We start from the raw sequence: 12,956 nt of genomic DNA, 5'->3' as shown, positions 1-12,956 counted from the left end.
CAGGAAGACACCTTGCCTAGCACATTCTGTGCCTGTTGTCGGCCATAGGTACAGCTGCACCCATGTTTTTAAGGCCTGCGGTAGGCAGGGCTAAACTGCTTGGGCACCATGGCTTCATCCGACACTCACTGCAATAAGTGGTAGTCTTTCCACTGACCATGTGGGATTTGGGCTGGGCCCCATGCGAAGAGGACTTACAGTGTTGCCAAGACAGGCAGCTGCACTTCCTGCTCACAACCGGGCCCAGAACATGCCAGTGTGGACAAGGCTTGAAGCAGAGAGAAAATCTAATCATGCCTGTAAGTGCTGCTCCCCGTTTCTCCTGCAGGGGGAGCTATTTGCTCACATTGGCCCCTATCCCGCTACACCTGCCCCCCCCTGCAATATCAGGGGCTGCCCAGTTCCCAGCACAGCTGTCAAGGCAGATTTGAGGGGGCAGGAGTAGGGGTGAGCAAGGCCCAAACCATGAGATTCCCATTACTCCCTTGCAGACAGTTCCTAGCGGTGGCCAAGGTAACACTACCACACGTGCTGGCCAACACAAAGCAAGCAGAATATTTCCTCAGGGTGGGAGGTGGGTAGTTCTGTCCTGCAGAAGTGGGGTCTCCCCACCTGGAGGCGCCCTGTGCTGGGAGGGGCACAGTCTCCTCCACTCTGAAAATGTGGAATTGTGCAGGGCAGCTGACTGTGGGGCTGGGCATGAGGCGAGTGGGAGGAGAGTGGGTCATGTGAGCAAATGGGACCCCTGTGTGAAGAGTCAGGACTGAGCAAACGGCTTAGATGGCAACCCAAACCAGCCCTGCACTCCAGCTATCTGTGAGACCCCTCTCATTTAGGTGACTTTAATGTGCTCCTTGCTGGCGGGGCCTGGGCGAAAGGCCCTGCAAATGGGGCAGACGCAGGGGTGCAACGTCACCGTCTGCGCACCACGAAGCAAGTGCGTTTGCGCTGAGCTGCTGCACAGGAAGAACAGACGAAAGCAGAAGCAAACCTGGACTCAGGCAGTGCTTTACATTTTCCAAAGGCGCCCTAAAATCCTGCAGCTGCCCTCCCTAGGACATGGACCAGTCTGGGGCTCTCCTTCGCTGTCATTTCAGGCTCCATCTAGCCTTAATTCATCCTCCGGCAGAGCTGTGGATGGCACTGCACTGGGTGCATAAAACACAGGCCTCGGAGGGTCTACTAACATGAAGTAATTTAGCCTCATAACACCCCTGCAAGGTAAGAATTAGGGCTGAGATGATCAGATGTGACTAGTCATTCTGGGGGCCCAACCTGAGCTGCCTTAAAGGGGCCTGGCTGTCAGAGGCAGGAGCTCAGCACTTCCTGACAATCAGGCCCCTTTATGGTGTCTTTTGGGTACCCAAATATTCAGGCACCTAAAATGACTGGTCATTTTTCAATATCTTGGCCTATTGGCCCATTTCACTAAGGCCAGGAGAGCCTAAGTGACTTGCCTGTAACACAGTGAGTCAGTGGCAGGGCTGGGAAGATAACAGAGGACTAACAACTCCCTACGCTGACTATTAGAAAGCACTCACTCCTTTCCAGGACAGAGCTAGCTCTGCTTCTAAGGAGTAGGCCCTGCTCTAAAAGGGGAATCAGCTGTTGAGTTGAACAAGTAATGGGGGCGGGGTGGGGGGGAGGAGGAGAGAAAGGCAGGAGATTGCTTAGCCTGGTACAGTCCACAGCATGAGGGAGGGACTCACAAAGGACCAGACCCTCCTCCAAGGGAGGATGGAAAAGACAGTAATTACATAAGAGTCCTTGGCCAGCAGCTGGTTTCAATCAGCTGGGCCTCCTCTCAGGGGCTCCTCTTGCAGTGCTAACAAGGAGCAGCTGAGGATACACGTAGCTCAGTGCAGGACCTCTCTTAAGGGGTTCAGAGGTAAGGGGTTCCCTGTCTTCCACTTGCAAGGCAAAGCACCTGGAGAGTGGGAAGGGGTGGAAATAGAAAAGCTACTTAATGATAAAGGATAAGTGGCTGGGAAGAAGTGGGAAGGGGCTATTTGCCTTCCTCCAGATATGCATAATGCCTCTAGCCTAGAGAAAGAGCCAGCTCTGCTCAGTGACTGTGGATGATGCAAGGAAGCGTGTGTTTGTGCGTGTGGTGCTTGGACTGCAGGGGGTTGGAGGAGCTCCTGTGATTAGGCCAGGAAGGGGTCAGTGCAGGGGAGGGGACAGTAGTCCTTCTCGATGGGTTAGGGGACACTTGCAGGGGATGGGTGGCGGGGAGACAGGGCAGGGGTCAGTCTCTGTAGATAGGTTAGGAGTCGTGCATGTGATGGGTGGGGAGGGACAATGTAATGAAGGGGACAGTGGGGAAGCTCATTTCTTTCACCCTCCAGGTTTTGTCTAGTGGGGGGCAGGGGAGCAGCTGCACTTCAGCAGAGAGTACTGGAATCCAATCTGGCAAGAGCTTTCCTGGGTTGGCTTCAAGGCAGAGAGAAAGCATATGTGTGCGCGTGCGCAAAGCCCTGTGGATTCCCCATGTGCTCTTGATCAGACGATAAAATAGCCCATGTAAACCGTGTTTTTACCCACTCCGCTAGCTCACAAGAGTGTAGCGAGAAGACTGGAGAGAAGATGGAAGCCAACCTTCTCCCACTGCTCCAAGGAAAAATGTCTCCCATAGATAAGATGCTGAGCTGCAAAAGGGGATGGAAAATATCCTACTTGGAAATAGTCAATAGCTCCCAGATGAGCTAGGCGAGGGGTCAGCAGCCTTTCAGAAGTAGGGGGCCAAGTCTTCATTTCTTCACTCTAATTTAAGGTTTCGCGTGCCAGTAATACATTTAAACATTTTTAGAAGGCCTCTTTCTGTAAGTCTATAATATAGAACTAAACGATTGTTGTAGGTAAAGTAAATAAGGTTTTAAAAATGTTTAAGAAGCTTCATTTAAAATTATATTAAAATGCAGCGCCCCCGGCCCGGTGGCCAGGACCCAGGCACGGTGAGTGCCACTGAAAATCAGCTCGCATGCCACCTTTGGCACATGTGCCATAGGTTGCCTACCCCTGAGCTAGGCCAAGATGACTCGGAGACTGGCTCTACCTTCATATTCACTCAGTGCTGTGGCTTCACTTTCACACCCCGCAGTAGGCTCCCAACCCTAAGAATAATAATGTTTAGCATTCTACAAAAAATTAACTAATTAAGCCTCCCCACTAGATATGGGAGGTAGCTAATTCAGGGTCATAATCTCTGTCACTATCAACTAGCACAACTCCATTAGCAGGGAATTTGGCCTAGCATCCCCATTTTACATATGGGGAAACTGAGGCACAGAGAGGTGACCAGGCAGGTCCATGGCAGAACCTGGATTAGAAGTCAGGAGTACTGTTGTGAATTACTGAAGAGCACCTCTGCCCTGGTGAGTCCACCCTGCCGGCTGGGACGAAAGGGGCATGTGTCTATGTGCGTTCACTTGTGGGGGTTCCAGTAGAATAGGCAGGGCAATAACATCTCCAGTGCTCCCCCTCCCTCCTTTGCCCCACGCTCTCTGCACATATTTCCCCAGACTTTCCGTTTGCTTTACCAGTGGTGCTGGGGTTCTTGCCAAGCCACAGCTACTCCTCGGGAAGCGAGCCGGCTGTAACCGCCTCTGACTCCCAAACTAAACAAATTGGAAAAACTTTTCCTTTCCTCAGGCTCCCATGGCCTGTTAAACATTCTCCGGCTTCCCTCTGGAATTACAGGAGTGGAGCAAACCTGCTGAGTCGACACTTATGCTCACAGGGTGGAGGGGGAAATCGCTTTGCTCACCCCTGGCTGTCCATCCTGAGGAACGCGGCCGCAGGCCTGAGCCAGGTCTGACTAGAGAAGGAGCCTGGAAGGCCTCTGGCTTAGCTGCATGGGGAATTGAGGGTAAAGGGAACCCTGCAACAGCACGGCATCTTGGCCCCAGACCCATCACGTAAGGCCCATTGCAGATGGCATGATGAGCTAGCCCAGGGCTGGCTACAAAGAGCCATGTACACACCTGGCTCGAGAGTGCTAGCTGGGGAAGAGTTGGTGGTGTGGGCTTTCCCCAGCGAGGTCACGTTTCAGAGCGTTTCCAGCTGGAGACGCCCTTTCTGGGCAAGATTTCAGGCAGAGGACATGACCCGCGTGCCAGAGAGGGAACCAAAACAGGGAAGAGACAGATCCCTGCCCCAGTCAATAGGAGGCGCTGTAAGGAAATGGAGCAGAGGAGGGAACACTGGGGAAAGCCTGCCCTAGCCACCCAGTAGGGGCTCGGGGTGAGCATCAGCTCTGCCCCAGTGGCAGCAGGGGGGCTAATGCATGGGCAGGCCAGTAGCGAGGAGTGGGTCATGCTGCGGGGGGGGATGTTTGTGCAGGGCTCGGGGCCCGCTGTGCCGCAGCAGAGCAGAGGGGGCTGGCAGGGAAAGGTCAGGCCTGGAGGGACTGTCTCGGCCAGAAGGGCAAGTGATGGACGGGGACTTGCCCAATGCCCCTGCTCCCGAGGGACACCCCCTGTGCGTGTCAAACCCGAGCAGGGAGCTGCTGCCACTGCCCCCGGGGGGGCTTGAAGGCAGGGCCCGGGGGGGGTCTCCTCGCTTTCCAACCTTCCCCAGCCGCACGCAAGGGTTAAAGGCGGCGGTGCGGGGAGAAGGGGGCGCGCCGGGGGCGGGGAGGGAGGCGCAGACCGGCTCTGCGCCGAAGCCAGCGGTTTGCGGTGCCTTTGGCGGCAGCGAGCGAGCGAGCGAGCGAGCTCCCCGCGCCCTGCGACTCGGGGCGGGCGGCGCCAGCAGAGGCTGCCCGGCCAGCAGCGGGGCGTGAGCGGCTCGCAGCGCCCGGGGACCCTTCCGCCGGCGGCCTGTCGCCTCTCCTCCAGGGTGAGCCGGGGGCGAGGGCTGCGGGTTGGATCGCAAGCGCGGCTCGCCGGGGCCCTTTGCGCCCCCCCCAGCTCCGGCGTAGGCGCGGCCAGGCGGAGCTGAGCAACCACGCGGCCCCTTCCGCGCTGCCCCTCGGAAGGCTCCTGCTGTGGGAGCACCGCAGGGCCAGAGGTGGCCCTCGGCTGCCTGCCCCGGCTTCGTGCCGCTGAGAGCAGAAGCTGGCCACTGCTAGCTAAGCCTCCAACGCCGCTCCCCCCCGCATGTAAATATTGCTACTCCCCCACGGGGGGCTGAGCCAGAGAGCGGGGAAGTGACTTGGCCAAGGTCACAGACTCAGTCAGTGGAGAGGACTCAGCAGCATGCGGTTTCTAGTCCTGTGAGCGGGTCACCAGGCCGCACCTTGTGACCTTGGCCGCGATGGAACAGTACCCACTGGGGCGTGAGCTGGCTAGATGCTCTCTAATGGGATTTAGGGCAAGGCTCCAATGAAAGAAAACACCCATTGCTGAGTGAGCCGCAAGAAGTTTGTCTGGGACCCTCCTGCAAGGTTAGAAAGTGATTTGATTTCAGAGTAACAGCCGTGTTAGTCTGTATTCGCAAAAAGAAAAGGAGTACTTGTGGCACCTCAGAGACTAAAAAATTTATTTGAGCATAAGCTTTTGTGAGCTACAGCGGATGCATCCGATGAAGTGAGCTGTAGCTCACGAAAGCTCATGCTCAAATAAATTGGTTAGTCTCTAAGGTGCCACAAGTCCTCCTTTTCTTAAGGTGATTTGAGGCTCCCATGAGCTAACAGGTTTATCGTTCCCCTACAAGATCTCCTGTCCGTCCTGATAGCAGCAGACCGCTCAGGAATACCCTGGTAATGTGCTTTCCCTCCGCCCCCCAATATGTCAGGGCATCAGCTCAGAAGTAGGTATGGTTTCGGCTTTGCCAGCTGTATGAGGTGAGAAAATGACCCAAGCAGGATGTTTTTAGTGTTGTAAGGTCACGACCCTTATCACAGAGCTAACCTCAGACCTGAGTTTGTTTTCCTCACCAGGGGCTTCTGGATTTGCCTCTTCTCCTTTTATTGCAGCCTGAAGATTGAATCCCTAGGCACTGGTGCCCTGGGTTCCACTGGTTGCACTGTGGGTGCTGGTGCTGTAGGTTCTGGAGGACAGGCCTCCTCTTAGCGCCAGGACTCCAGGGAGTCAGGCATGCCCTAGCCATGACACCACTGAGGCTTGGCCTGCAGCCTTAGCCCTCCAGGGACAGCCATGTATTAGATTCCAAAGTAGCAGCTCTCTACAGAACAGTTACTAACTCTGTCTTTCTGTCTCCTTCTTTCCCTCTCTGCTCCTGCGATGAAATGAACTGGCTTTAGCCACAGAGAATGGAGGTGCAGTGCCCTGCCCTTTCATGTTGGCCTCTGCCTTGGCTCAGTCATCCCCTTCTTCTGTCTCTCTCTCTTACTGGCTCATGTCTTCCAGGTCACTATGGTAATGATTCAGCTACGAGCTCGCGTGGCCTTCCTTGTGCTCCCTCTGTTTGTATTTGGGGCACCTGCTGATGAGCCCGACCCCAAAGAAGCAACCACCCTCCCAAATGGCTGCAGACGCTGCTGCGACCCACTGGATTCCCATGGCTCCTCAGAGGTCACCCCCGGCCCTGCTGGACGCCATTCGTCACTGTACCCAATGCCGGAGGTGCGTCCGTACATCAACATCACCATACTGAAGGGTAAGTGCCAAGCCGGTGTGCCTGGGACCCAAGGTCTGCTTGGGAACCAGCTTCACCCTAGTGAAAGGTAAGGTTCTGTGCTGGCATACCAGTGCCCACAGACTACCAGTGACTTCAGTGTCACCATACAGAAGGGCAACTGGTACATGCTAGCATAGCCAGTGCATCAGTTATACCCATCAAACTCCCAGTTGCCAGACTGAAGGGCATGCCCCAGCATATCCAGTTCCTGATGTCCAGACTGATGGACGTCTAGTTGTCTGTCATTATCAAGGGAATGTGCCCATGCTGGTACGTGTAGACTTGGGCTCATGTCGCCAGAGAGGTGCAATCAGCCTGTAGAATGCTGGTTTTCCCCTGAACCCAGCAGTCGTCCTGCTGTAGCCTCTGAATTCAGGGGAGCCACGTCTTCTCCTGCTTTCCACTGGCTCCTGTTTATTGCCACTGGGGGAGAAGCATCAGCAGTTGCCTCTTGCCAATCTGAACCTACTTCAGGATTAGGCTGTCCTGCAGTGCAGAGGGAGGGAGCAGCGGGTCTTTCCCCAGCCAGGAAGAAGGAGAGGGCGTGCTGTTAACAAAGACACAATGTCAGCACTAATGTCCTGTGCTGGGAAGGCTAATGGGAGGCCATCTCCGTGGATCTCATGTCATCTGGGAGAGGGAGGAGGGGAATGACGTGAGCCCTAACATTCACTTTTCTCCCCAGGCAGCTAGGAGGATGGTTGCATGAACACCCCAACACTCATATTTGCAAAGTGTGACTTCCAGCCAAGACCTGCTCCAGGCAGCTCCTGCTGGCTTAGCTCAGGGTGGAATGGGGGTGGCTCCCCAGTGCAGATCAGCTACTTCCTCAAGGGTCCCCATTTGAATCTCAGCTGTGCTTAATGCATAGGATGTGCATGCATGGTGAGTCCTGGCACCGAATGGGAGATTCTGCTCTTTGGACCCAGTTCATCATTGCTCTGCAGCCCCTTTGTGCTCGCTAGGCATAGGGGTGCTCAGAACCACCTCCAGAACAGCTCCCAGCAGTGGGGGCATTCTGGGGACAGAGCAGGGAGGGGGTGGCCGGGGGAACCGGTGCTCAAGGAAGTTTGCGTTCCTGCAAAGGCCCAAAGAGGCCTGTGAAACAGGGTAACAAGTTAGGAGTGCCCTAGCCTGTGTGGGAGGCTGCACTGGCCCCCACAGCCCCTGAACAGGGAAGGCACAGACTACCTGTGCTGGTGTCTGCACAGGGAAGAATCAGGTTCTCTGTATACAGCTCTAGTTTCTGGCCACAACCTTGGCCTCCTCAAGACAGCCCAGTGCTTGGCAGCTTTCACATCTTGCTTGGCAGCTTTCACATCTCATGGAGTGCATCCCTCTGCTTTGTTTCCTAGGAGACAAAGGAGATCGGGGGGAGCCTGGGATTCCAGGGAAATGGGGAAAAGAGGGGGCACCAGGCGAGCGGGGCTCCCAGGGTCAGAAAGGCAGCAAGGGGCAGATGGGTGCCCCGGGGGATCCCTGCAAGCACCAGTATGCCGCTTTCTCGGTGGGCCGCAAGAAGGCACTGCACAGCAGCGAGGGCTACCAGGCCCTGATCTTCGACACCGTCTTCGTCAACCTCTATGGCCACTTCGACATGTTCAAAGGCAAGTTCTACTGCTACACGGCCGGCCTCTACTACTTCAGCCTAAACGTCCACACCTGGAACTTCAAGGAGACCTACATGCACGTCATGCACAACGACCAGGAGCAGGTCATCCTGTATGCCCAGCCCAGCGACCGCAGTATCATGCAGAGCCAGAGCCTCATGCTGGAGCTGCGGGAAAACGATGAGGTCTGGGTGCGCCTCTACAAGCGGGAGCGGGAGAACGCCATCTACAGTGATGATGTGGACATCTACATCACCTTCAGCGGCTATTTGATCAAACCCAGCCTGGAATGACCACCCTCCTCCCTGTCTGTCCTTCTCTCTCTTGCTCCTTCTCTCTTTTCACTGCCCATAATCACTGCAAACTACAGGGGAGGAAATGGACTGGGGGTTCCCTGGGAGGGTCATGGGGTGGGTGGGCACCAGGGAGCCCGAAAGAAAACACCAGTTCTCCAAATCAGGGCCATCCTCATTCAAAGTGTGTCATTGGCTTCCAGGATAGCCCCATTCGCCTTGAATAGAAGGTGCCTCAGGTCACCACTAGTCTTGCTAGGCCATGTGAGCCTTCCCACGGCCTAACACAGCAGTAGGGACACAGGAATTGATACAAAGCAAGGGAGTGATGGTACAGTCCCCGGCTGTGGAAACTGTCGCTCATCTGGGACGTAGAGGACCGGATCCTCCGCTGGTGTAAATCGGTGTCACTCCACTGAAGTCAACAGAGTCACACCCAGCTACACCTGCTGTGGATCTAGCCCTAAGTGTTGAAAGAGAGCGAGACCCTGTCGGCCATCAGCAAAGCTCCCCTCCAAGCCTCCCATGGGGTGCTCTCCAGTCTCAACTCTCGTGTTGGGTTCAAAGCCATGCCAGCTTTGGACTGTTCCTTTTCTGGAGGCTGAAAGCAGACCTGCTCCTGCTCCCCCACCCCCACCAGATTTACACCAGCGTAACTCTATCGACTTCAGCAGCATTCCCCCTACTGCACGCTGGTGTGAGAAGAGAATCCGGCCCAGTGGTCAGCCACTGGATTCCACTGCCGCAGTCCCCTGGGCATGACTGGAACAGCTCTGCTAGGAGACCATCATTCCTTTAAAATCCCACCTCCAATCCATTTGAGAACACAATGGGGAGGGACTGGCTGAGTCTGGTGGTAGGTAACACCTTCTACTACTAATGCACAGGGTCAGCTTCTGTCCAGTACCTCCCTGCTACTCCAATGGAAGAGGGATAGCCAGTGGTTGCTTGGTAGCCTGTACAAGGTGAGTTGGGCATCTCAGTCCTGCTCCCAGTGAACAGGTGTCCACATCATCAAAAACGTCCCCACCTCTGACTCTGTCTCCTTTGCTGGTGATCTCAGTGGAGAAGCCACGGAGACTGAAATACACGCCCACCCCTCGCAGTCGGGTCAGACACGTTGGCAGGGCTGCACGGCAAAGCTTGTGCTTCCACGGCCTGTGCGTGACAGCTGGGGTTTTCAGCGGCCCTCAGCGCTGACCTCGCTCTGCTCCCGCTGACATCAAAGGGAGCTTTGCCACTGACTTCACTAGCAGCAGAATCAGCTCTGAGTGCTTTTGCAAACCCCACGCTACGTGTACTGAGGACACACTAAAGATGAGATGCCAGGCTATCACTGGGTCCATTTTCCACAGGACGGAACTCACACCAGAAAGACATCAGAGGGAAAGAAAAGGAGAGGTGAACTCGAGGGCACTGCAGGCCAGTTTCTCTCTTGTTCATATTGCTGCCCCTCATTTCCTCAGGATGAGGAGCTGAGGGGAAAGGATCGAGTCTCAGGACCTTCCCCACATGACCCTCATAACCGCTTGCATTAGCACAACTGGTATGAAAAGCAGGGTCCCTCCAAGGAAGGTTGGTCCTATCAGGGGCCCCGTGTGTCTGATGGAATGCCAGGGTGTGATGTGTGAGGAACATGGAGACTGGAATTCCCCTTTCCCGGCCCAGCGGAGTGTGGAAAGACTCCAGAGTCGGGCTTGGGGGAGTCGTGAGGGAGCCACATGCTGGGGGTGAGGTTTAGGAGTGAAGGAACTAGCAATTGAATTCCTCTCCCTCTCTTTTTAGAAGCCACAGACTGCCAACCCAGCTGTTGTGTATTTACAGTGTGTGGCGTCCCTGTGTCTCCCCAGAGAGCAGCAGGAATCTCTAATGCTGAATAACTTCCAGACCTGAGCTCTGAACTCCCTCCCTTTCCAATGTCACTGTTTACTTCTGCAGGGTGAGGGCCAGCTCAAACAGTCCAAAGGGGCAGCTGGTCGGTGCTTAAAATACATTGGGGGGCAGGGGAATGTGCGTTTTGTGGGCCAGCTTCAGCCCCTTGGTGCTAAACCAGGTTTCAAGAGTCACTGGTGCTTACTGGGTGGGGTGTCAGGGTAGCAGAGACACACAGTACTGTGGACTTAATGGTGCTTTACATTACAGAAAACTACCAAGAACTTTTGTATATATGTTTTCAGTTTTATTAAAACTTTTTTTGCACTTTGAGATGATTTCCCTTATAGGATCATTTCTTTCTGTCTCCAGTCAGGTTAAGGCAAGGGGCCCCACTGGTCTGGGAGGCCAGAAGACCTGGCTTCTATTCCTGGCGCAGTCACTCACCCACTGAGTGACTCTCGGTGCCTCTGTTTCTCCATCTGTCAGACGGAGATAATGATGCTCAACCTCCTTTGTAAAGGGCTTTGAGATCTATGGATGAAAGGCGCTATGTGAGATTTGTCATTAGTAGGACATTTCTAATCCTTCATAGAAAATGTTCTCAGCTACCAAAGCTCCAAGACAGTGCAGGAGTTATTGGAGAATAAACTACTAGCGAAGGGAAAAGTACAAGTTGTTTGAGGGGTCTTTTTAGCTGAACATGGGGAAGGAGCTGGAAGTCGCTTGTAAGAGAACAGATGTTTTTTCTTGTGCTGTTGCTGATCTTGGTCCTGGTTGGTTGCTCTACACAGGAAGAACGGGCTTTCCCTGTGGTATTTCCAGGAAGATGTGACGTCTGAACCATAGCGGAGGGAAATGAAGTAATTGAATGAACGTTTACAAACGTCGGTAATGTTACGGGGCGGGGTGAGGGGGGAGTTTGAGAGCCAGGTTGAGGTGATGGCTCAGGCTGGGGAGATCTGTGGGGGAAAGTGGAGGCCTGGGGATGGCTCAGCTTTGGGTCTTATGTAAGACCCTGGTCTCAGCTGCCTCATGTGCCAGGAGCCTCTGATTGGTTTTTAACTCATTTGGGATGGGATGGGGCAGATATAATTACATTCCTCCTCCCTCTCTCCATGGTCCCAGTGCCAGTTCCGGACTCCAGGCTGGAACCTTGCACATCTCCAGGTCCTGCCTGAGCCGCTGTGGCTTTTCTCTCCTACCCCACCCTTAATAGAACGAAACAAACAGGAAGATCCTCACGAAGCGCAGAGCATGCTCACATCTCAGTGCCATTAGCGGAGATGCTGCTAGAATCGCTATGTCTATTGCACCCCAGTGTAGCCCCTGCAGGAGCCATTCGGTAGGGTGGGGTGAGGGGCTGACATGCTCAGCCTTTGTGTGATTTGAGCAAATAATGCCCTTTCTTTTGCTCCCTCGCTAATCACCCCCACTTCATTCCACACAAGGGGAAGCTGCATTAATGGCCTAGCTAGCTTGGCCACCTGGCACTGAGTGACGGGCCATCCTGACTGACTGAGAAGGAAGGTGCCCAGCACACCAGTGAGGGCTGGCCTGTGAGTCAGCCATTTACTAGCCAGTGTGATGTGTCCTAATCTCAGGTGGACCATGGCATTTTCCTTTATGACTCCACATATACAAGGTGAATGAGTGATACCAAGCCTTAAAGGGATCTCACAGCCCAGCTGGCTGCATAGCCATAGTATTTTGTTAGTGCCTGTCAGAGCATCAGGGCTCAAATAGCTTGTTTGACCCACTGACAAGGCTGCTTCACCAGCCACTGACTCACCTCAGGGTCTCCAGGCCAAACTCATAGCTAGTGTAAACAGCATTGACTTCAATGGAACTGTTCTGGTTTACAGGAGCTGAGGATCTGGCTCACCCTGTTTTGAGGGATCACATGAATAACGTGGTGAAAGAGTGGCAATGTAGCCTAGTGGTTAAAGCACTCGTCTGGGATTCAAGAGTTGCGGGTTCTGTTCCTGACTCTGCTGCTGACTTACTGGGTGCTTGTGCAAGTCAGGCTGTCAGTGTGTGCCTCAGTTTCCTTATCTGTAAGATAAGGATACTGGTCTCCTTTGTAAAGCACTTTGAGAGTGGTGACTGAAAAGCCCTCTATAACAGGTGGGTTTTATTATTCGTTAGTGTTCAAAGGTGCCTGCCGAAGGACTGTCCCTTTAATTGGCTTCCTGCCCCTTTTGTGATCTAACAGGTAAAGTGGGGGAAGTGAGAGATCAGAGGCGTGAGGACAGGCTATCCTGGAGGAAGAAATGGTGGCTGCAGCCCCAGCCCAGTTGGAGAGCTGTGCAGTAGCTCCTTGCCACGTGTTACTCCCCCTTCCTACCCACCCCCAAGAAAAAGAAAAAGAGATGGAAAAAAAAAATCAAGGGAGAAGCAGGGAGGGGAGGGAGAGAGAGCCCAGCACCAAAGAGAGCATCCCAGAAGGGGACCACCTTCAGCAGCCGTGCCACACATGCAGTGGGGGGGAGGAGGAGCAGCAAACACGGTCCACAGGCCCCTTGTTGCAAACTCCAAGGCAGCTGTCAGCTGGCCCCCTGGCCTAGCTGGGCATCGCGGTCGGCCCCGAGGGGAGCAC

General features: G+C 54.4%; 1 protein-coding gene across 1 annotated transcript; it reads left to right on the top strand.

The window, feature by feature from the left end:
* Nucleotides 1-4,682: 4,682 nt before the first annotated feature.
* C1QTNF6 (C1q and TNF related 6) lies at nucleotides 4,683-8,576 on the top strand. Its single transcript, XM_073330238.1, has 3 exons — nucleotides 4,683-4,839; nucleotides 6,312-6,561; nucleotides 7,938-8,576. The coding sequence occupies exons 2-3, from the start codon at nucleotides 6,318-6,320 to the stop codon at nucleotides 8,483-8,485; spliced, it is 792 nt and encodes a 263-aa protein (XP_073186339.1). The 5' UTR covers nucleotides 4,683-4,839; nucleotides 6,312-6,317; the 3' UTR covers nucleotides 8,486-8,576.
* Nucleotides 8,577-12,956: the final 4,380 nt, after the last annotated feature.

This window comes from Lepidochelys kempii, chromosome 1 (assembly GCF_965140265.1).
Source record: "Lepidochelys kempii isolate rLepKem1 chromosome 1, rLepKem1.hap2, whole genome shotgun sequence".
NCBI lineage: Eukaryota > Metazoa > Chordata > Testudines > Cheloniidae > Lepidochelys > Lepidochelys kempii.
This window is presented reverse-complemented; position numbering and strand designations above follow the sequence as displayed.